This window comes from Anomaloglossus baeobatrachus, chromosome 8 (genome assembly GCF_048569485.1).
Source record: "Anomaloglossus baeobatrachus isolate aAnoBae1 chromosome 8, aAnoBae1.hap1, whole genome shotgun sequence".
In the NCBI taxonomy this organism is placed as follows: domain Eukaryota; kingdom Metazoa; phylum Chordata; class Amphibia; order Anura; family Aromobatidae; genus Anomaloglossus; species Anomaloglossus baeobatrachus.
The window spans coordinates 235,261,304-235,284,066 of record NC_134360.1 but is presented as its reverse complement, the minus strand read 5'-3'; the positions used below and the strand labels follow the sequence as shown (position 1 = coordinate 235,284,066).

General features: G+C 42.8%; 1 protein-coding gene across 17 annotated transcripts in view; it reads left to right on the top strand.

Annotated features, from left to right (window-relative positions):
• The window catches only part of NFIA (nuclear factor I A), a 413,057-nt gene that overhangs the window by 296,407 nt on the left and 93,887 nt on the right, over positions 1–22,763 (top strand). For 12 of the 17 annotated variants that reach the window (XM_075320390.1, XM_075320393.1, XM_075320392.1 and 9 more), the window contains one exon: positions 16,976–17,104. The exons of the other annotated variants lie outside the window; for them this stretch is intronic. In XM_075320390.1, coding sequence (XP_075176505.1) covers positions 16,976–17,104 — 129 coding nt within the window. The remainder of the gene's footprint in view (positions 1–16,975; positions 17,105–22,763) is intronic. 17 annotated transcript variants of the gene reach the window in all.

Genomic DNA, 22,763 nt, shown 5'->3' with positions numbered 1-22,763 from the left:
GGCTGGCCATACACATTAGAAATCTGGCGGCCAAATGCACGTTAGGCTGGCCTTACACATTAGAAAGCTGGCTGCCAAGTGCTTGTTGGGCTGGGCATACACATTAGAAAGCAGGCGGCTGAATGCTCTTTAGGCTTGCCATATGCAATAGAAAGCTGGTGGCCAAATCAAATACTCATTAGGCTGGCTATATACATCAGAAAGCTGGTGGCCAAATTCTCAGGGACTGAATGCTTGTTAGGCTGGCCACATACTGTAGATTAGAAAGCTGGCAGCCAAATGCTTATTAGGCTTGCCATACACATTAGAAATCTGGTGGCTGAATACTTGTTAGGCTGGCCATACAGATTAGACGGCTTTCAGAGGAATGTTCGTGAGGCTGGCCACATACATTAGAAAGCAGGCAGCCAAATGCTGATTAGGCTGGCCATATACATTAGAAAGCAGGCAGCCAAATGCTGATTAGGCTGGCCATTTACATTAGAAAGCTGGCAGCCAAATGCTGATTAGGCTAGCCATATACATTAGAAAGCTGGCAGCCAAATGCTGATTAGGCTGGCCATTTACATTAGAAAGCTAGTGGCCAAATGCTGATTAGGCTAGCCATATACATTAGAAAGCTGGTGGCCAAATGCTGATTAGGCTGTCCATATACATTAGAAAGCTGGTGGTCAAATACTCGTTAGGCTGGCCATACACATTAGAAAGCTGGCGGCTGAATACTCATTAGCCTGGTGGCTATTCCTCCTATCCCCTCCACATACAACCCTTGCTTGGCATATTGTACATGCATGTAGAGGATGTAGGAACATACTTCACCCCTGACATCAAAAAGATTGGGCATGTTGAAATTCAAGTACACAATCCTTCTTTTCCCCGACAACTACCATCAAAAAGAAGTTTGTGAGGCCTCAATGCTGGCAGCACCTCAGATAAGTGTTCCCCAACTCCAGTCCTCAACAGACACCAACAGTGCATGTTTTCAGGATTGCCTTAGTATTGCACAAGGGATGCAATCATCACCTGTGCAGGTAATTCAATTATCACCTGTCAGATACTAAGGAAATCCTGAAAACATGCACTCATGGTGGCTCTTGAGGACTGGATTTGGGGAACACTGCAGTAGATGGTCAGAACATCCTTTTGCTTGGTTCACCTTTTTTAATCCGATGTATATGGCCATATTTATTACATTGGCACTATATGGCGGTATTGTGTGAGCACTATATTTCAACATTATTTAGGAACAGGATGGTTAATAATGTTCCTACTTCCAAAATGGAAGCCAACATTTCTCTCTACAGAGGCACAACTTGATGTGATGCTAAAGCTGGCCATGCACATTAGGTAGCTGACTGCCAAATAATCGTACAGCTACCTGTTAACCCTCCTGACTCCCCAACACACAGGAACACAGACACCTTGGCTTATCTCCCATCGATTGTTAAATTCCAACAGCTGGATCCTTCGTGTTCTCCAATACCATGTGTTGGGGAGAGTCCAGAGACCCCTATACACATAAGGCTAGGTTCACATTTCCGTTGTTTTAAATCAGTCAGGTCCATCAGCCACGGATCCGTCGTTTTTTTAGATGTCAATTGACGCAACGGATGTGTTCACCGGAATCCTGTGAAAAAACTGATCCGTCGCGTCAGTTACATCCGCTGTGCGTCCGTTTTTTGAGGGATCCGTCTTGATCCGTTTGTAATAACAAATAAATGGTCTGCACTCAGGCTGAGTTGAGGATGGTGCTAGTGAAAATAGGGTAATACCCGAAAGCCATGTATGAATAAATTCAATGCACTCGTTATTGAACGTGAAATAATTTTTAATGAAGCGTGGAAAAGAAAAAATATCCAACGACGTTTCGACCCACCGGGTCTTTATCAAGTCGCTGTCTGATAGGTGACTGTATAAGGTGAGGAATATAGTGCACTGAAGCACTAAAACATCCGTTTGTGTTTGGGACAGCCCAGTGGGTATGCCAAACATGCTGGGCATGCTCAGTAGAGCATGACGGAATCCAGCACTGGATTCCGTCGTAAGACGCATTACGACGGAATCCAGCACCATAGACAAACATTACAAGCTTGACGGATTCCTACGTGGTGCGTTCATTTTGACGGCCCAAAAAACGTTACAATCTGCGTGGTTTCCGCCCGGCGGTCAGTCCAAAAACGACTGATGCACCGCGGATGTAACGCAAGGTCATCAGTCACAATCCGCCACTCATACAAGTCTATGGGAAACAACAGAATCCGCCAAACAGATTCCGTTGTTTACCAGAGCCACGGATTGTGACTGATACAAATTGACGGAAATGTGAACCTAGCCTAAGATAGTCAGCCTTTTCACCCCTAAATCAAAAAGAGCTTTATATGTGTAAGGAGGCTTTAAATCTGTAACAGAGCCCCCCATTTACCGGTGTCATCCTAGGAGTTTGTAGACCCTCGTAGGCAGCAGAGCTCGGATCTGAATTCTACCTGCTCTCTCTGGAAGTATGGACCCCTTGGAAACATTAAATTCATCTATCTGTACCTGTAGGGAGCTCATGAGGACAATGTTCTTCTCCTACAGGACACAATTTAGGGAACATATTTTAGTTATTTTATCTTATTTTCTCTGGAGAATAGAGAACACTACAGAACTCTTTTAAGAAATCCAAAAGCAGCCTAAGTGACTAATGCAGGCATTAGCGGCGTTATCTCAAACCTGGGCTTGACCATATCGTCTCTCCTCTTCTATATGGATAAAAGGACCCTCAAGGAGAAGGATGGGAGCTTAGTGAGAGATGACAGGCAACTTGCATTAAGTAACAGGCTGAGGTCAAGTCAGTCTATTTGTTGTGAGCGAAATAGTACAGAGATGAAGAATCGAATACGGGGCCATAATAAGGTTTCGGCAGAAATTGCTGACTTTGCGTAGCGATGATTCCTGCTGACAGGACCTTTTCTATTGTTCATTACTTGATTTCACAGTTCAAGCAATTTTAGGGCTTGAAAATATATCTTTTTTTTTTTTTTTTTTTTTACTCGAGTTCCCCGGCATGTGGGTATTGTCTGCTGCACCTCAGTATATAATATCTGCCTCGTATGTCCCCGGCTTATGATCTATCCTCCCGTCAGCTGGAATTATTGTTCATATGGAACAGATTCACTTTTGTTGCGGGCCCCGGGGACGTGGTGAAGTCACTTGTAACTGTTGAAGCCTCTTGAGGATTTGATGAAGGGTTGATCACAGTCATCTACAAGTCACACAGACAGTCTTTTCTAATATATATTTTAGTATTGAGAGGATACAGGTGACCTGGTGAGGACGGCTGGGAAGATCTCAATCCCAGACATCATACTTTCAGTGGGATTTAGGAATATCGTGCTACACACTATATGAATTATATGGGGCCCACAAATATAAGAGGGGTCCCAGACTGGATATCCCAAGGGTTGCAACACCTCATCGGTACCCAATTTTCATGAACTTGGAAATACAAAATACTTTCTGAAAAAATTCAGCCAATGGTAGAAGAGTTTTTGTCATGATATAACTGCAGGATAGCGAGGGACAAGGGGCTTCTGTACTTTGCCTCTTGCTAGGGGACCTTAGGCTATCCCTAACCTTGGGATTACTCCAGATGGTGGAGGTGCTGGAGTCCCATGCCTCACGAATTCTCCTGACAAGACTTAAACTATTCCCCTTTCCCCAGGGAAGGAAGGGGCAGAAGTGTGATGGCAACATACATAAAGACAGACAGGGAAAAAACAAAACTCTGACACATTATAAACTCACAGGAACAAACTGTATGAAACAAAAGAGAAAAGCAAGAGGAGGAAGGCAGCAACAAAAGGACAACAAGGGTTAAATACCAGAATCGCTCACTGCAATGTACTACAACCTGTGGCGTAACTAGAGTTTGATGGATCCCAGAGCAAAAATTGGACCTGGGCTCACCCCCCCCCCCCCCTTCCATGTTGGTCAGATGTATGTATATGTATGGATACACTTAGTGTTCTAAATCCTATAAGACTGTAATTACATATGAGTTGCTCTCCCCCACATTATGTAGTAATGTCCCCCATTCTGTTCTAATCTACCCCATCCTTGGCTTTTTCCTGGTAAATATGTATGCCCCATCCTGTGCTACTTTTGGTAAATATGTCAAATATGTTCCTCATCCTGGTATATATGTTTCCGATCCTGGTATGTATGCCCTCTATCTTGGTATGTCTCTCATCCTAGTAAATATGTCCACCATCTTGATATTTACTGTCACCCATCCTGGTATATACTGTCCCTCATCCTGGTATATACTGTCCCCCTCTGTTATATATGTTCCTCTCCTGGGCCCCTCCTGGAATATACTGTCCCCCTCCTGGTAAATATGTTCCTCCCTTGAGCCCCTCCTGGTATATACTGTACTTGCCCTCCCTGGCACCCACGTCACGCAGTGTCCTCTTCTATAGCCGGCCCGCCGTGGCTGGCAGCTTTCATCGGCGTATGTGCTATGGCAATGTTTGATGTCATGTGCCGCCTCAGTCACAGGGACACTGTTGAAAGCTGCTAACTTCTATTTGGCTGGCAGCCTGTATCACAGTGCAGGAACTCGACGGGTCTCTGCACCGCAATGCATTTTAACTAGCTGTGCACCCTTGAGCACACATCTGGTTGAAGCAAGGTCTGGAGCCGGTGGGCCTCCTGCACCCCCGGGCCCGGACTCGATCCGATAGTTCTGCCCTTGAGTACAACCACCAGTAAGTCTGGATCGCAACACCTCACCAGACCAGTATAGAGAAGCTATAGCTGACATTAATGGAATAGTCCAGCCATCATATATTGGAAGCAGCTCAGCAGAGGTTGACTCTTGCTAGCCTGCCGATGAACTACAAGTCTGCGGATCAACGCCCAAGTTTGCCAGCGCTGATCACAGACATCAGAGAAGCTAGCAGGCAGCGTGCCAGAATCTGAAGTCTCCACAGATCTGAATGCCACCATGACTGTCGGAGAAATTTTTTAAAAAAACCTTTCCTGTGACAGGTTTGGGGTTTTTTTTGCTAAATATTTGTAAAAATAAAAACAACTAAATAATAATAATTATAGGGATTTGATTGGTGGGAGTTTGGGTACTGAGATCCCCTATGAGGTGGATGGGCCCATAGACTTACTATTAAGCCCCTACACTCCTCTGTGCAGGAGATGCGTAATTCAGAGCAATGTTTTGACCGATTAGAGCGGGTCTCGGGACCCAGACCCCCACCACCGAGACGCCCTCCGATTTGTAGCTCTTATATAAAAGGTTTTTTTGTTTTTTTTTTTAAATGCTGCATTTCATTTTCTGCAAAACTAAAAATTCTGCAAATTTCTAATATACTTTAAATTTCAATTCCTCACCATTGTTAAGATCTCTGCTTGCTGTCAGAACATTATTGCTATATCCAAAGGCTGGAAACACATAGTCGAAATTTGGGAGGGGAGGGAGAGGTTTCTGCAATTGTATCATTCTATAGCATCCTTTCTCCAGCCTTGATTATTTGTTCCTTGCATTGATACATTGTATCAACCTGGACACAGACCCTACAATTCATCTGTACTTATTTGTAGCCCCTGGAAAATGTTTCCAGTCACTGAGAGTAAGCAGAAAATTGTAGAAATGCAACGTATATAGCAAACCTTGAGATTTTTGATTTTATGGACATCCTGAGGGGTCCCCATTTTTAATTTGCTCCCCCCACCTCCTCAGTGTCCTCCTCTCCTGAGTGAGCTGTTAAGTTGTCGTTCAGGATTCATTTCACATTTACGAGGTGATTTTTCTTCCTCCATATAACTCCTGATTTGTTTGTGTTATGTGACAAATCACAGGACTATTAATAAAACGCGAAATGAAGAATTAGGATGAGGTAATTAGTGTAACTGCATTGTAAAAGATATACAGCAGCTGCTTAAAAAAGCCGTATTGAATATTTGTCAGAGCTAATTAATTCTTTTTTTGTTCCCAGTTTGCATTACTTAAAGCCCCGCTCCTGAGGCATCATCCATTTTCATTAATTTGATTGATATGTGAGACAGGAGCTCTTTAGATAAACGGCCACCTCTGCAGTGATGGCCATTAACCTGTCCAGATATCAAGTGTAGGGCAAAGGTCTCCAACTAGTGGCTCTCTACTGAAAAACTACAACTCCCAGCATGCCCTGACTGTGACTGATTGCCAATGGTATTGCTACAGCACTCCAGGATGGAGGCAACTGCATCGTATAGATCCAGTAAATATTAGTCTATGACTAATACTTATTTTTCTCATGCTGGGAGTTGTAGTGTTTTGGCCACTGTAGAGCTCAGGGCTGAGACTTTAGCATCATGGAGGTCTCATGTATATTAGGCTAGGTTCACATTTCCGTCAATTTGTATCAGTCACAAATCTGCGGCTCTGGTAAACAAGGGAATCCATTTGGCAGATTCCGTTGTTCCCATAGACTTGTATGAGCGGCGGACTGTGACTGATGACGCTGCATTGCATCCGCTGCCCGACTGATCAATCGTGGAATGACTATTTTTTTGAGCAGTGGAATCCTTTTGATTCCGCTGCGCATGCGCTCTCTCAGCGGCCGAACGATCAGCTGATCGCCCAGCGGCCGCCTTCTGTGAGCGATCAGCTGATCACCCTGCCGCCGGCTTCTGTGAGCGATCAGCTGATCACCCGGCGGCTGGCTTCTGTGAGCGATCAGCTGATCACCCGGCGGCCGGCTTCTGTGAGCGATCAGCTGATCACCCGGCGGCCGGCTTCTGTGAGCGATCAGCTGATCATCCGGCGGCCGGCTTCTGTGAGCGATCAGCTGATCACCCGGCCGCCGGCTTCTGTGAGCGATCAGCTGATCAGCCGGTGGCCGGCTAATGAGAGCGATCAGCTGATCACCTGGCGGCCAGCTTCTGCGAGCGATTAGCTGATCACCTGGCGGCCAGCTTCTGCGAGCGATTAGCTGATCACCTGGCGGCCGGCTTCTGTGAGCGATCAGCTGATCACCTGGCGGCCGGCTTCTGTGAGCGATCAGCTGATCACCTGGCGGCCAGCTTCTGTGAGCGATCAGCTGATCACCTGGCGGCCAGCTTCTGTGAGCGATCAGCTGATCGCTCTCATTAGCCGGCCACAGGGAGATCATCTATAACGGAATCTGCTTTCTCTTCCAATACTCGTGATCCGTTGTACAAAGCATCAGTCACAAGCATCAAGCAACGCATGTGACTGATGCAAAACAACGGAAATGTGAACCTAGCCTTAGAGGGAATCTATCATCCTCCTATTTATATGTGCATGTAGCTCTTTCAAAGAAAAGTCCAGAAATACCTTTACATGGCCGGTTTGTTCCTCCATTACTAAGAAATCTGTGTTTGAATTGATACTCTAATGGCTATGGTAAATCTGAAGCCTCTGTCACTCCAGCTCTATTCTCTGCCTCCTCCTGCTTGACTGACAGCTTCTGTCACACAGCATAGAAGCTGTTAGTCAAGCAGGAAGAGATTGTGCTGGGCGGGAATAGAGCTGGAGTGACAGAGGCTTCAGATCTACCATAGCCATTTCTATATCAATTCTATGGCTTATTTCTCCGTCTGGTGGAACGGACTGCCCATATTAAGGTATTCCTGGACTTGTCTTTGAAAGAGCTACAAGGACATATGCGTAAATATTTTGAAGGCTGAAATCCTGCTGACAGATTCCCTTTAAAGGGGTCGTTCACCCATATTCATTATTGACCACAACGATATGTTTAGAAACAAGGTTTCTCTCAAATACCTTGTGTTGCCAGTAGTGCCAGTGAGTGGCGCTATTGCGGACCGCTGTTCCCCTCGCCTGTCCCCTGGGCTCCGTGACCTCGGGAATCCAGTGATGTCACGTCAACCTCCGGTGCACCTGACATCACCACGACCGGCCCCAGTCTCCGTGAATCACTGGGCTGTGGGCAGAGTTCCACCGCTCATCACAGCCCAGCGTGTCTCCTGCTTGTGCGCTCTGCAGTGAGGAGGAGGGAGCAGGGAGATGCTGGGCTGTGCTAAACAGTGTAACTCCACCCACAGCCCAGTGACTCACTGAGACTGGGGCCGGCTGCGGTGATGTCAGGTGAACAGGACGTTAACGTGACATCACTGGATTCCCGAGGTCACAGAGCCCGGGGGTCAGGTGGTGGGTAAGGGCGGTCCGTAATAGCGCCACTCACTGGCACTACTGGCAACACAAGGTATTTGAGAGAAACCTTGTTTCTCAATATAATCTCATTGTGGCCAATAATGAATATGGGTGAATCACCCCTTTTAATGATTAATAAGCAATAAATATTCTCATTCTTTGCAGTGTGTCAAGGCATGCTGGGAGTTGTAGTTTTGCAACAGCTATAGGGCTGCAGGGTGGATATCATAGCTCCATGGAGAAATTAGTATGTACATAGCATCAATATTAAGACTGATAACCAGTAAATATTAGTTCCTAAGTGATCCTCATACTTTGCAAACTATCAGATCTTGCACTTTTGCAACAGTTCTATACTCACAGGATGGAGGCCACATCATTATAGAGGTCTAGGTGATCCGGAGATCAATGTGAAGTCTGATAACCGATAAATATTAGATATTGAACTGTTCTACACAGACTGTCAAGGCATCTGGGGCATTGTAGGTTTTCAACAGATGCAATGTCGCAGGGTGGAGAGCACGTCAGGTCTCCATGTATATAATTAACACCTGGGGCGTAACTACAATAAGTGCAGGGGTTGCAATCACACCTGGAGCCTAGGGGGGCCCCAATAGTCTCTTTGGCCTATATGAATTGACCAATACTATTAAACACTTTCAATAATTGGGGGGGTCCCCGCTAGAGTGTTTGCATTGGGGCTCATGAGCTTCAAGATCCGCCACTGATAACACTGATGGTTAGATAATTTACTACTGGGATTGAGTCATTCCCATTCTTCTTGAACTGTTCACAGAGGAGCTGGATGACAACCATCTGCTTGTAGGAGAGAAGACAGCGATCCAGGTCCCTCACCAACCACTAGCCCTTTCACTTTCCAGCGGTCGATGCCGCGGTTCACAGCGCTCTTTCCCTGGGGCAGATCCATACACCTCTTCCTGCACACTGACGTAGCTCCACCATTTGGATTGGTTTGGTTTGGATTACCCACCATAAATCCTAAATTTCAGCTTATTTTGGGTGCCAAGTTTTATTTTCACTTTACAAACCACTAGGCGTATTGTATGTTTGCCATTACTGCCCCCACAACTTTGTCATCCAACTGTCTCAGGGTTTTATCTGTGCATAATTTAGCAGATCTGTCATTCATTTTCTTGGAAAGCTGCGGGACAATATATCTAGATTTAGGTATAGTAAATAATGATATATGTTTGCATATGTGTAATATTATATTTTAGTAAATAAGTTTAGATTTGCTTAATTTTATTTTCCCTTTTTTTAATAAACATAAAAATATATGTGTGTGTGTATGTGTGTATATATACAATAAATGTGTGTGTGTGTGTATTTCTATGTATGAATATAATATATATACACACACAGTGGAACCTTGGTTTAAGAGTAACTTGGTGTGATAGCGTTTTGCAAGACAAGCAAAGCTTATTACAAACTTGTAACTTGGTTTAAGAGCAATGCTTTGCAAGAAGAGCAAATACTCACCGTGCAGACTTCCGGTTCTGTCCTTTCATCATGCTCTGACCTGCTCTGGAGGTAACGTTCTGTACATATATACTGTATACTGTATACCTTTGTAAAGTACAGTATATAATATACATCATGTCTATCAATTTGCATTTATGGACATAGTATTGTACTTTATTTCTGCTAACCAGTGCAGCACATTGCTTGTACTGTACCTTTCGCACACCAACAATTCTATTGTAAGCTAAAGAGCAGTTTAATTTGTTTTTATATATTTTTTACTGTACAGTATTTTGTATTAGTGCACTGTAATAATTTTATATGAATACAGTACATTATATTGTATTACTGTAATAAGTTTGTATAAATACAGAAAATATTTTTTGGTTGTGGAACAAATTGTCTGCGTTTCAATTGTTTCCTATGGGAAAATTTGCTTTGATATAAGAGTAACTTGGTTTAAGAGCACACTTCCGGAACCAATTATGCTTGTAATCCAAGGTTCCACTGTATGTGTGTGTATAAATAAATAAATCAATAAATATATATATATATATATACATACATACATACATACATACATACATACATACATACTATATATATGTGTGTGTGTATATATGTGTATGTATGTGTGTATGTATGTACGTGTGTGTATATATGTGTGTGTGTGTGTGTGTATATATATATATATATATATATATATATATATATATATTTATATTTATAATGTGTGTGTATATATTATATAACGTATGTGTTTATTGTTTCATAAAGCGTGTGTGAGCATTAATGTATAAGATAGTTTTCCTTAGATATTTTATCTGCCATTGTTCTTGTCTACAGACACAGGCTTGTATGAATGTCATTCAGTTTGGATCATTGAATTGGAATAATACTTTTTTGTGGTGATGAATAATAACGTGATAATCTATTAGTTATCCAGGAGATTACATTGTATCCATCCGCTGCGGAATGTAACAATTCAATAATTTGTTGAGTTTTGAATCAAATTGTAACTTGTTAATGATTTATTTTGCAATCTACTTTTTTACCGAATAAGATCCTGTTTTTCTTGAGTGTTGGATTTGTGTTGGGGTCATGGACTCGCGGTCATGGTTTGCGGTCCGGACGATCTCCTTCTCTTTGATTTTGAGACCTTGTTTCTGTTCATATATCCAATCCTTCCAAACCACATGTCTACATATTATCTGAATAGGAGGGAGGTTTGCGAAGTGTATAGGTCACGGCAGCCGCCCAGCTTTGGGGGGCATTCCTGTATATACATTGACTTCTGCTACATGAGATCTCTGACTTTGGCCATGGCGCTTGCATTTCAGCAGATCACGAATTGTGCATGCCCTGGAATGTTGGGAATCGCTGTCACATCACTGAATGCCGCGATCTGATGTCCACTTAATGTTTTAGCTTTTCTGAACCATTTTGCATCTGAGACACATCCCGGTTAGGCATATGTCCATATTCTTTGTAGAGGGTGAAGGCATGCATATTGCTGTTGCCCCCCTGCACATTGCATTGAATGGGGGGGGGTTCTACCATTGGACTATCAATGTCCCCTATTTACCCAATACATTGTATAATTTTGTAGCTTTTATCATTATTAACAGGGATTTGCATCCTAAAGGATGTTTAAGGGTATAAACACTTTGACAACTTTTTGATTTTGGTCCAATATATCTAACATTTCAAAAAAAGAAAATATAGAAGACTTGATTAAAAATCTCCCGTTTAGTGTTTAGTTTAGTGTCTACAGTTCCTCTGCAGACCAATGTGTTTTCATAGTTATGGAGTACGAGCGGCACAGTGTAGTCATGTGATCTGTCTCGCTAACGTACAGACAGTATCAAAGGGTTGCATGATCGTGCTACAGATGACGCCTGTAACCATGGTGACGAATAGATCTACATAGGAGCTGTAGACACAAATCGGAAGACTAATAAAAAATAGATGCAAAAGTTTACATACCCTTTACATTTTTTAGCTATCCAGCTTGATAGTAAAGTATATATATAAATAAAGAGAATAAAGCAGACTTGTGTCATATCCAAGGGCAGCATGTACAGAGCCTGTATATTGGCACTATTGTGCTGCCATATGGTGTCTCCGAGCAGTATTTTGTATTCTTCCCTAGAGGATTTACATCCAAAATAGAAGGGCCTCCATGTGTCTCTGTATGAAGCCCATTGATTTCTATGGGTGAAGTATTGCAGTTCCGGTTCTCTTCCGGATCTGTCATTTTATGGCAGCCCATTCCTTCACCCCACCAGATGGAGAAGCATTAATTGTGGCATCAGTGACGATGTTGTACCATGCTACTGTGTGAAATCATACAAATGTTGGGATGTTGTTGCATGCGTCTCCTACTAACCCGATGTCAATGTTACTTTGGTATCAATAACCGAGCACTGTCCTAAACTGCGACCTGCGTCCACCATGATTTCTGAATGGGACTAATTGCTTTGCACTAACTAACCCTGAACCCCCCACTCCTGATCCCCGGGTATTATTTGGAGCCATGTACTTGTGCCTGTTAATTGTCAGTTTTTATGGTCTTATCGAGCACACACTTCTATATATAACACTGATAACACCGGCCAGACAGGCTCAGCTTGGTTTCCTGTCTTTGGCAGGGATCAAGGTCAGCCGGGGGCCCGGGGAGAATATACATATAGTGAGAGATACACGAAGACTGGACTATATAAACGTACATAGGTCGAATATACAAGCCAGATTTTACATGGTATTTCTATTGAGTGCTAGCTCTTGTACCAAATTGTGGAACGCACACTGAAAGTATAAGAAACTGCTATGAATTATTCTATAAGAAACGTCAGGAGTCTTTAATACGAATGATAATAATAATCTTTCTATAGCGCCAACATATTCCGCAGCGCTTTATCATTCTGCTGAAACCTTTCACCTCCATGACTGATCCTTTGTTCAGATATCACTTGGTTAACGCTTAACTTCAGGGATCCAAGAAGCCCCATACCCTAATTTTTTTTAAAGCTGAGATATAGGAGACATAATCAGAATACAGAGCCGCATGTAGGAAAAAATCCTATAGATAAATATGGGACGATGACCTCTTTTGCAGCCCCTTTGGTACTGTGCAGAGATTTCACTCACTAATATTGATACATTTTACACACTGTAATTGTGTTAATAAGCCATATTTTTGGGATGTACTATTAGAAATCTCTAAGCCGCACCAAACGGTATAGACATGGAAATCTGCAGTGGCTTAAAGGGGTTTTCCAGATTTAAAAAAACTTTTCCTAGCCACAGTTTGCTTTAAAATAGAAAAATAACTGGTCTTTATTCACCCTCCCCGGGTCCAGTGCTGGTCCTAGTGTCTGTTATTGTCTGCTGGGCCAACATCATGTTGACAGCACTCCAGCCAATCAGCTCAGTGGCTTATGCAATGTAATTGGGCAGAGCTACAGAGCTAACTGATTGGCTGCCCTGCTGACGTCAGCACTAGACACATAAATACAGGCAGCAGTGGTGGAGACTCTGCACTGGACCAGGGGAGGGTGAGTAAAGTCACAAACTGCACCTGGGTACAGAGGTTTCATGAAAATGGAAAACCCCTTTTAAAGTTACAGATTTCACCAATGTCATCTTCACATAGTGTATCTATCAGTGATTTCCCCTTTATGGCTTTCTCTCGTATCCGAAAATCTGAAAACCAATCAAGATCTAACAGTGGTTTCAGCTCAGCCGTCCTTGTGTCAGCAGCAAAAATCCAATGCATTGGACCAGCTTCAGGGTTCGGTCACACTGGCGTATAAAAGAGCCCCAAAAAAAAAACGGATTGCACTCGCACCAATGATATTCAGTGAGGAAGCGCTGATCTGAGATTTGTGTCCTTCAGCTGTAATCAGCGTGAGGAAACAATCGCAGCATGCTTTGTGTGGTCGAGTAAATCGGACGAGAAAAGAAAGAGATAAGCCACTCAGCAACCCGAACAAATCAGACAAGAGTCGCCAATGCAAGTCAAAGGGTGCAAACCCCCCCCCAAAAAACTGATGTCATACGGACCAATCCATATGATGGCCGTATTTTTACAGCTACATCAGCATTCTGTAGCACAGAACAATGTAAATGGTCCTGTAAATGATTGCAGAATAATAGCTGCTAATAAAAAGAACACATCATACAGACGATAGGTGAGAAAAAAAACATACACTTGATAGCACTCAGATGACATACAGAATGACAGTCACGTGATACCTGTCTCGCTTTTCTGGACGAGAATTAGACCAATTTATAATATATCTAATAATATATAGTGTGTGTGATTTAAACGTATAGTTTTTCCCCCAAAGCTGAGGGTTTGCTGTTTTATTTATATATATATATATATATATATATATGCACACATACATTTTATATATATATATATATATATATATATGTATGTGTGCATATATATATATATATATATATATATATATATATATATATATATACCGCAAACCCTCAGCTTTGGGGGAGAAACTATACGTTTAATCACACACACACACACATTGTATACGGTATAGATATATACACACAGATACACACGCACACAATTTTGCATATCAGGCAAATCTGTAAACAAATGAAGAGTAGAATTACTTTGGGATGGGGAATTTATCAGGGCCTTTACGCCACTTTTATGGAGTTGGAGGTATTTGTGCAATCCAATAATAAAATGAACCCCTTTCACCCCTTTTAAAAGTGTTCAGAAAAAGGGTGGAATTTCAGCAGAGGAGCGTGATCAACCAGTTACTATGATTAAGTATAAATCAGACTCAGAGAAAAACAGTCCCATTATACTAATCAGACTCTCATCAAAGTGGGATCTCAAATGTGGAGAAGTGAAAAAAATGTCTCCATATTCTCTATTCTGTCAGACTCTGATGTCATCTGATTTGGTCTGATATTTTTTCACAGACCCATTGACTTGCATTGCAGAGTGCTATCCAATTTACAGAGTTAGGGTACCTTCACACTTAGCGATGCAGCAGCGATCCGACCAGCGATCTGACCTGGTCAGGATCGCTGCTGCATCGCTACATGGTCGCTGGTGAGCTGTCAAACAGGCAGATCTCACCAGCGACCAGTGAACAGCCCCCAGCCAGCAGCGACGTGCAAGCGACGCTGCGCTTGCACGGAGCTGCCGTCTGGAAGCTGCGGAGACTGGTAACTAAGGTAAACATCGGGTATGGTTACCCGATGTTTACATTAGTTACCAGCGCACAGCTGTGTGTGCAGGGAGCAGGGAGCCGCGCACACTGAGCGCTGGCTCCTTGCTCTCCTACCATAGCTACAGTACACATCGGGTTAATTAACCCGATGTGTAATGCAGCTACATGTTCAGAGAGCAGGGAGCCGCGCACACTGCTTAGCGCTGGCTCCTTGCTCTCCTAGCTGCTGTACACATCGGGTTAATTAACCCGATGTGTACAGCAGCTACATGTGCAGAGAGCCGGAGCCGGCAGCACAGGCAGCGTGAGAGCTGCAGAGGCTCGTAACTAAGGTAAATATCGGGTAACCACCTTGGTTACCCGATGTTTATCTTGGATACAGCTTACCTCAGCTGTCAGACGCCGGCTCCTGCTCCCTGCTCGCTTCATTTGTCGCTCTCTCGCTGTCACACACAGCGATCTGTGTGTCACAGCGGGAGAGCGGCTTTGAAGAAAACGAACCAGGGCTGTGTGTAACGAGCAGCGATCTCGCAGCAGGGGCCAGATCGCTGCTCATTGTCACACACAGCGAGATCGCTAATGAGGTCACTGCTGCGTCACAAAAAGCGTGACTCAGCAGCGATCTCGGCAGCGAGCTCGCTGTGTGTGAAGCACCCCTTAGGGAAGAGTCACACTAGTATATGGCAACGGATGTGATATGCTAATGACCCTCAGCTCCTGCTGTGCAGCGAGTGTGAGCAGAGTGTCATGCAACTGTGATCCATTCCTGCGATCGGATCACAGCTGTGGAGAAGAGGGAGGGATCCCCCCCCCCAATCTCCTCCATAGTCAGCCTGTGCGTATATATCGCACTGCACTTGGATGTAATCCGAGTGCAGCCTGATGTTTCACTCACGTACCCATAGACTTGTATGGGTGCGAGTAATCTGAGACTCATATACAATCGCAGCATGCTGCTAGTTTTATCTCCATCCGATTAGGGCTGATGAAAAAGTCGCAAATGTGAGCTGCAGCATTGTCTTAAACGGGGCCAAGTGCAATGCGAGATTTTCTCACATTATATTTGTGGGAGTCATACACCGGTGTGACTCCGGCCTTATAGCGCAGATCGTTGGCTCAGTGGTTGAATGACACAACATTGTCCTGGTTAGTTACTTTTCACCACTGGCATAACAAAGCTCAAAGACCAACGCCATAGCCTTAGATCTGAACATACGGATCACTTTCCTTACAAAGTTCAGCAAGACGCCATATAGTAACACCACAAACCGCACTCAGATTGTAACATACCATAAAAACTGACAAAGATCTCTCAGCTAATCTATTAAATAACTTTGCTTTTTATGTTTTTTCTCTTCTTTTTTTTTTTTAATACTTTCCCTTCAGAGCGATTTAGTGATACTCAACCTTATACAAAATCTATACACTTAATCCAAAATCTTCTGCAGCTTCACTAGACTGGAATTAAAGAAAATAATAGCCCATAACAATGGTAACTCTGTAACACATTTGTTGCCCATACAAATATTTACTTTTTTAGAACTCAGAATCTTTAACCTTATATATGTTAGAAACGGAATAGATTTTTCAATTCTCACTAAACTCATTTATTTATAAATAAATTGGCAAAATTGTATTTTAAACCTTTACCACCTCCTGGAAATGGAGCATACATGTGTCTGACAAGTTTTGCCCCAAAAATGAAAATTGTCAGATAACTTTATTTAAAGGTTTGCTTCTAATTTTTGCAGTACTTCAGGTACCGTCAAAAATTTTTATACATTTATACAGTAAAATATAGCCTTGAGAAATGAATCCAACTTGGTCCATTACTATTCATAGAAGATCAAGAAAAATCAAGTTGGGTCTGTCCATTCAAAGGTTGCCCTCATGGACCTTTGTGATGCCACCTTGTCTAGCAGGTGAGATAGGCATGGCCTGTATTGTTCAGTCCCGGCTTGGCCATGGTGTAGGCAGCTTACGCAGCACCCTCTGGAGGTTGAGTATCACTGAATGAACCCTGCTTTTGCACCCACGTTCACAATGCATAGGCTGTGGTTCCATGACTTAGCATTATTAAATTGCACTTATCAATCATTCTTGCCAGGAATGCCATCGCCTACTACCTTAAAGAAGTCAGAGAAGTCTGGTTTCAGCAGTCCTTCTCCTTCGCAGACCTCTTCCCTTGGAACGGCTTTTACACAGCATCATCGACCTGTCATTACAGGACCCAGAGGTGAGGACAAAAAAACGAAGAACGCCCCCCCCCACCCCATCCCTTATTTCGTCAGCACTGCGTTAAGCCCTGCTCTCCCAGATAGGGCACCCTTTGTTCCAAAGACCTTAGCCTTGTTACTTAGTAAGTAATCTGCATTAATTTGTGTCTTATTTTTATACTGTAACACATCAGGAAATGTGTCTGAGTCTTCATGTTCTGCTTGTCTCGTTAGCCTAAAGTTTAACGAACTCGGGTCAATAAGGTTATTTATTTATTTTATTTAAGGATTGTTATTTATGTATTTAGAAGTGATAATAATCTTTTAAAGTTTTTTGTTTTCATTTTCCTTTATTACAACTTTTTAATGGTTTGTAAATTACGTTACTTTTTTTTTTGTTTTGCTATACAATAGAGTACAAGTGAATACTCACAATACAAACCTGTAAATGTTACCATCAGGACATGTTGCGCGGCTGTATATATTGTATACTCTTTTGTGTATTGCTTGCAGATAAAAAAAAAAAAAAGCTTGAATTTGAAGTAGAATAAATGCATTATATGGATATCTCTAATCTGGTCACAGACCAAAAACATTTTTTTTCTTTTTCAAGTAAAGACTTTAAATTACACTTTTATATAAAAACTTCCATTTTTGACTAACAACTCCTATTTGAATAAAAAACATCAATTTTTGAATAAAAACTTTTAAAAAGTAAATTATATATATATATATATATATGTGTGTATATATATATGTGTATGTGTATATATATATATATGTGTGTATATATATATATATGTGTATATATATATATATATGTACATGTGTGTATATATATATATATGTGTATATATATATATATATATGTACATATATATATATATATATATATATATATATATAAGGTGCGTATGGACCTCCCGTGTGCCGTGATTCTGGCACGCGAGTGTTCTCCGTGTGCTCTCTGTGATAATACACGGAGAAGAGGAACTTTATGCTCACCTGTCCCTGGCTCTGCTGTCCGTGGTGCTGATGTCTTCCGCTCTGCGGTCTCCGACCCTGCTGCTGCTGCTGATTCCGGTCCTCAGTGCAGTGAATATGCGATGAGCATAATGAGCGGGGGTCAGAAGCAAGTGACTGCAGCTGCGGAGACAGCAGCGCTGGAGGTGGTGAGTGTAGAAATTCATTTTATTTCACAGACACAGGGTTTTCTCCGGTACGCGTCATACTGATTACACACAGATCACATCTGTGCTGTCCGTGTGACACCCGTGCTGCCGGAGAAAAACAGACATGTCTACGTGTGCGCAGACCTATTGATTGATTTTTAATGGGTCCACGAGTGTTTGTTTCTCCAGTACGTGTGAAAACAGACCTCACATGCACCGGAGACACTGATGTGAGAAGGGGGCCCGAAGTCTAAGTCGTCTAGTTCATTTTTTGTTTTGTGTATAATTTTGCTTCCATAGGATTACGCTACCACACAGTGGCACTGTATGGCAGCACATATTGCACCAGGAGCGGACATATCATTGGTGCAACCTGTGCAGTCGCAGTGGGGCCCAAGAGATTGGGGGGCCCACTTCTACCTCCAAAGTAGAAGGAATTGTGCTTTTTGATGCGCTTTTATAGGCTGTAAAGAGCCCGTACATTGTTCTTGCACAGGAGCCCTTTTCTGTCTGTGTCCGCCAGTGTATTGCACCTTCACTTTATAATTTGCACAACACTTTTTTTGCACTGTCTGACTTCCCATGGAAATAGCCCATTAGAAGTTAAATTTTAGCACAAGTTGGCACCACTTTTACCAGTTGTCAGGGACGTAACTTCAGTAGGCACAGGGGTTGCAATTAAACCCAGGACCTGGTGCCTAGAGTAATAAAAAGTCCCTTTAGCCTATATAACAAGACCTTCATTAATTGGGGGCCTGTTAGAGCTTTTGCATTGGGGCCAATTTGCTTCAAATTATGCCACCGTCAGTTGTCACATCCTTTCACCCACATGGCAATAAATCGACTATAGCTTCTCAAGTCCAAGATGAAGGTTGACCTTATTTGGGGAAGTTTGAATGATGCCAAGCATCATGGGTAAAGTGTTCTTGGTTGCATCTATGCATGCACCCACTGCTCTGCATAGGCAGAATAGAAAGTCTACCGGTGCCACCACATTGTAACTATCACTATAGTGTGGATATTGTGACTGGTATTCCTGGAGTAAAATGCTGGTGTAGTGGTTTTATGGACTGGATGGCAGATAAATAATTTCCCATAGAGAAATAGGACATTTATCCTGTAGACCGAGATGGCGCCATTCATTATTCGGTGTCCCTTAAAGGGGCAGACTGAGTAATTTCCCCCAAGATCCAGATCATGTATTTGTCAATCTGCATATATTCCCCTCGAGATGAGACTGATCCACTTGTGATAGAAACAGCAGCAAACTTCAGAATAAGTTTTCTGAAAACACATTTTTATTAATATTCATTACCTCTTTTTAGAACATACAGTGCGATCCTATTTTAGTTGCCCTTTTCCTTCATATATTTAACAATCTATATGAGGAACTTTAAGACATTTTTTTTACTTTTTTTTTTCTCCAATAAAAGGCAGGAAAAGTATTCACTGGAGCATATTGGGAGTTGTAGTTACCAGGCTGTGATTAATAGGTGATGTCACTGCGTACACACACTTGCTCGTAAGAGCCGCGTACAGCTGTAGATTGATTACGCCATTGTTACCGGACTTTTTTTTTTTTTATTTTATTTTTTTTGCGTCCCTCCCCTATAGGAGAAATAACACGTTCTTCCTTTGTAAAGTGGCATATTTGTCCGCTGAGATCGCCACGCTAACCTTGAGTAGAGATTCTGAGCAGATGTCTCGTTAGGCAGAGGAAATTAGCTCACTGTTTACACCTCAGACTCGAGCAAGTGATTAGCCAAAACGAGCGCGCGGCAGGCAGGAAGCTCACGCTGGCACCGCCGCCATATTCTGGTCTTCTTTAAATTCCTGACGTAAATCAGGATTACTCATTTCACTCCTGGAATTTTGGTTTTGCTTCAGCGTTTGTGAAAATCTCCCTTGTGTGATTTGAAGGGGGCGTATAAATAATATAGTAATATATCTAGATATGTACGATACAAAATGTGAACACGACCTAAGATAGTGTTAAATTTTTCCAATCAAAACAATGAAGTCGCGGAACAAATAAGAGAACCAGGCCCCGTTCCCCGTTCAGTGTGTGAGCCACAAAAACTTCCAACATACCTCCTATATTATATTATTATCAGATCAGCAGACAGACCCCAGAAGTTCCCCCACAGAAAGATACAGAACTGCATGTGAGGTTACCAGAATTTACACAATGGGATCCAGTAAAAAAACATATTTATTTACACTTATTTACACTTGGACCCTATAGGTAATTTATGGAGGCATGGATACATAGAGGATAGATACCGTACATACGAACAATGGATGGAAACATAGAAATAGAGATTAGGGAGTCATACTCTGTCTCTAGGTAATAAGTGTTCAGGATTATCACTCACTCACTTCAGTACAATCTGCCTGTTTTGTCTCCCTCTGCTTGTTTCCTCACTCTGTTCTTCACTCCTCCTCTCCCTTGCCCACTCCCTCCTTGTTTCCTCACTCTGCTCTTCACTCCTCCTCTCCCTTGCCCACTCCCTCCTTGTTTCCTCACTCTGTTCTTAACTCCTCCTATCGCTTCCCATCTCCCTGCTTGTTTCCTCACTCTGTTCTTAACTCCTCCTATCCCTTCCCATCTCCCTGCTTGTTTCCTCACTCTGCTCTTCACTTCCCCTCTCACTGCTTGTTTCCTCACTCTGCTCTTCACTGCTCTCCATGCTCGTTTCCTCATTCTGCTATTCACTCCTCCTCTCCCTGCTTGTTTCCCCACTCTGCTCTTCACTCCTCCTCTCCCTGCTTGTTTCCCTCACTCTGCTCTTCACTCCTCCTCCTCTGCCTTCCCCTCTCCCTGCTTGTTTCCTCACTCTGCTCTTCACTCCTTCTCTCACTTCCCCTCTCCCAGCTTCTTTCCTCACTCTGCTCTTCCCTCCTCCTCTCCCTTAACCCTCTCTCTGCTTGTATCCCCACTCTGCTCTTCACTCTTCCTCTCCCTGCTTGTTTCCTCATTCTGCTCTTCACTCCTCTCCCTTCCCCTCTCCCTGCTTGTTTCCTCACTCTGCTCTTCACTCCTCTCCCTGCTTGTTTCCTCACTCTGCTCTTCACTCCTCTCCCTTCCCTTTTCCCTGCTTGCTTCCTCACTCTGCTCTTCACTCCTCTCCCTTCCCCTCTCACTGCTTGTTTCCCCACTCTGCTCTTCACTCCTCCTCTCCCTGCTTGTTTCCTCACTCTGCTCTTCACTCCTCCCTGCCTTTCCCCTTTTCATAAAGTTCAATAGGCAGTTGTAAATTGATCCCTCAGTAAGATGGCGGTCTCTCTTGCTTTTAAGATGTATTTGAGCTTGCTTTTTTTTTTCAGAGTGAATAATGAGTTAAGGAGGCAGAGGTAGGAGAAGTGGCTCATAAATGGAGAAAGAAGCAAATTTCTCTGATGAGTTATCTTACAAAGTTTCTTTATTCACTTTCGCTATTAATTTTTCCAAAAAAAAATAAAATAAAAAATGGACAGCGAGTATTTAAGCAGTTGTCTGCATTGTATCTATTAATAGAATTTGCTCTTTAGTAATTGGCGCAGTCTCGTAATGAAGAGGCGCCCGGATTGTTCCTCATGGAGGAAGGAGTTAAAGAGCTTCTTTGTGCCTTTCAGCTCCCCGTGGCCCAGTGGCGCCTCTATCCTTATCTGTAGGGTAGTGCTATGATCTATATGACAGCTTCCTGATAAGGGTGTTTGTTCTTGAGGTTGCTTTCCTTTCTTGGTCATGGTGCAGTATGGATAGTTTGAGTGGCGGGAGATGGGTTGTCTTATTAAAGGGCTGTTCTCCTGCTTTATGTTCATCTGTTACCAGAGTGGTTATAATACATAGAATCCACGGGAGCCAGAACAATAGGTGCTGCCCACATTGTAACATCTATATATTGTGCTGCCGAGCCAATGATACTGTATTGCTACGTTCGATATATGAGATATGGAGAACGCACAGCACAATATTTTTCAATATGTGCCTTTGTGTTGCTGTATCTAAATGTAGGATACAGTCTGTTGGGTTTTGCATCTAAATGTATCAAACCTATTTACTGAACTGCTGTATCTGATCTGAGCCCATCATGTGTGATACTGACTGCTGAGACATTGTATCTAATGCTGTCATGTGTGATACTGACTGCTGAGACATTGTATCTAATGCTGTCATGTGTGATACTGACTGCTGAGACATTGTATCTAATCCTCTCATGTGTGATACTGACTGCTGAGACATTGTATCTAATGCTGTCATGTGTGATACTGACTGCTGAGACATTGTATCTAATGCTGTCATGTGTGATACTGACTGCTGAGACATTCTATCTAATGCTGTCATGTGTGATACTGACTGCTGAGACATTGTATCTAATGCTGTCATGTGTGATACTGACTGCTGAGACATTGTGTCTAATGCTGTCATGTGTGATACTGACTGCTGAGACATTGTATCTAATGCTGTCATGTGTGATACTGACTGCTGAGACATTGTATCTAATCCTCTCATGTGTGATACTGA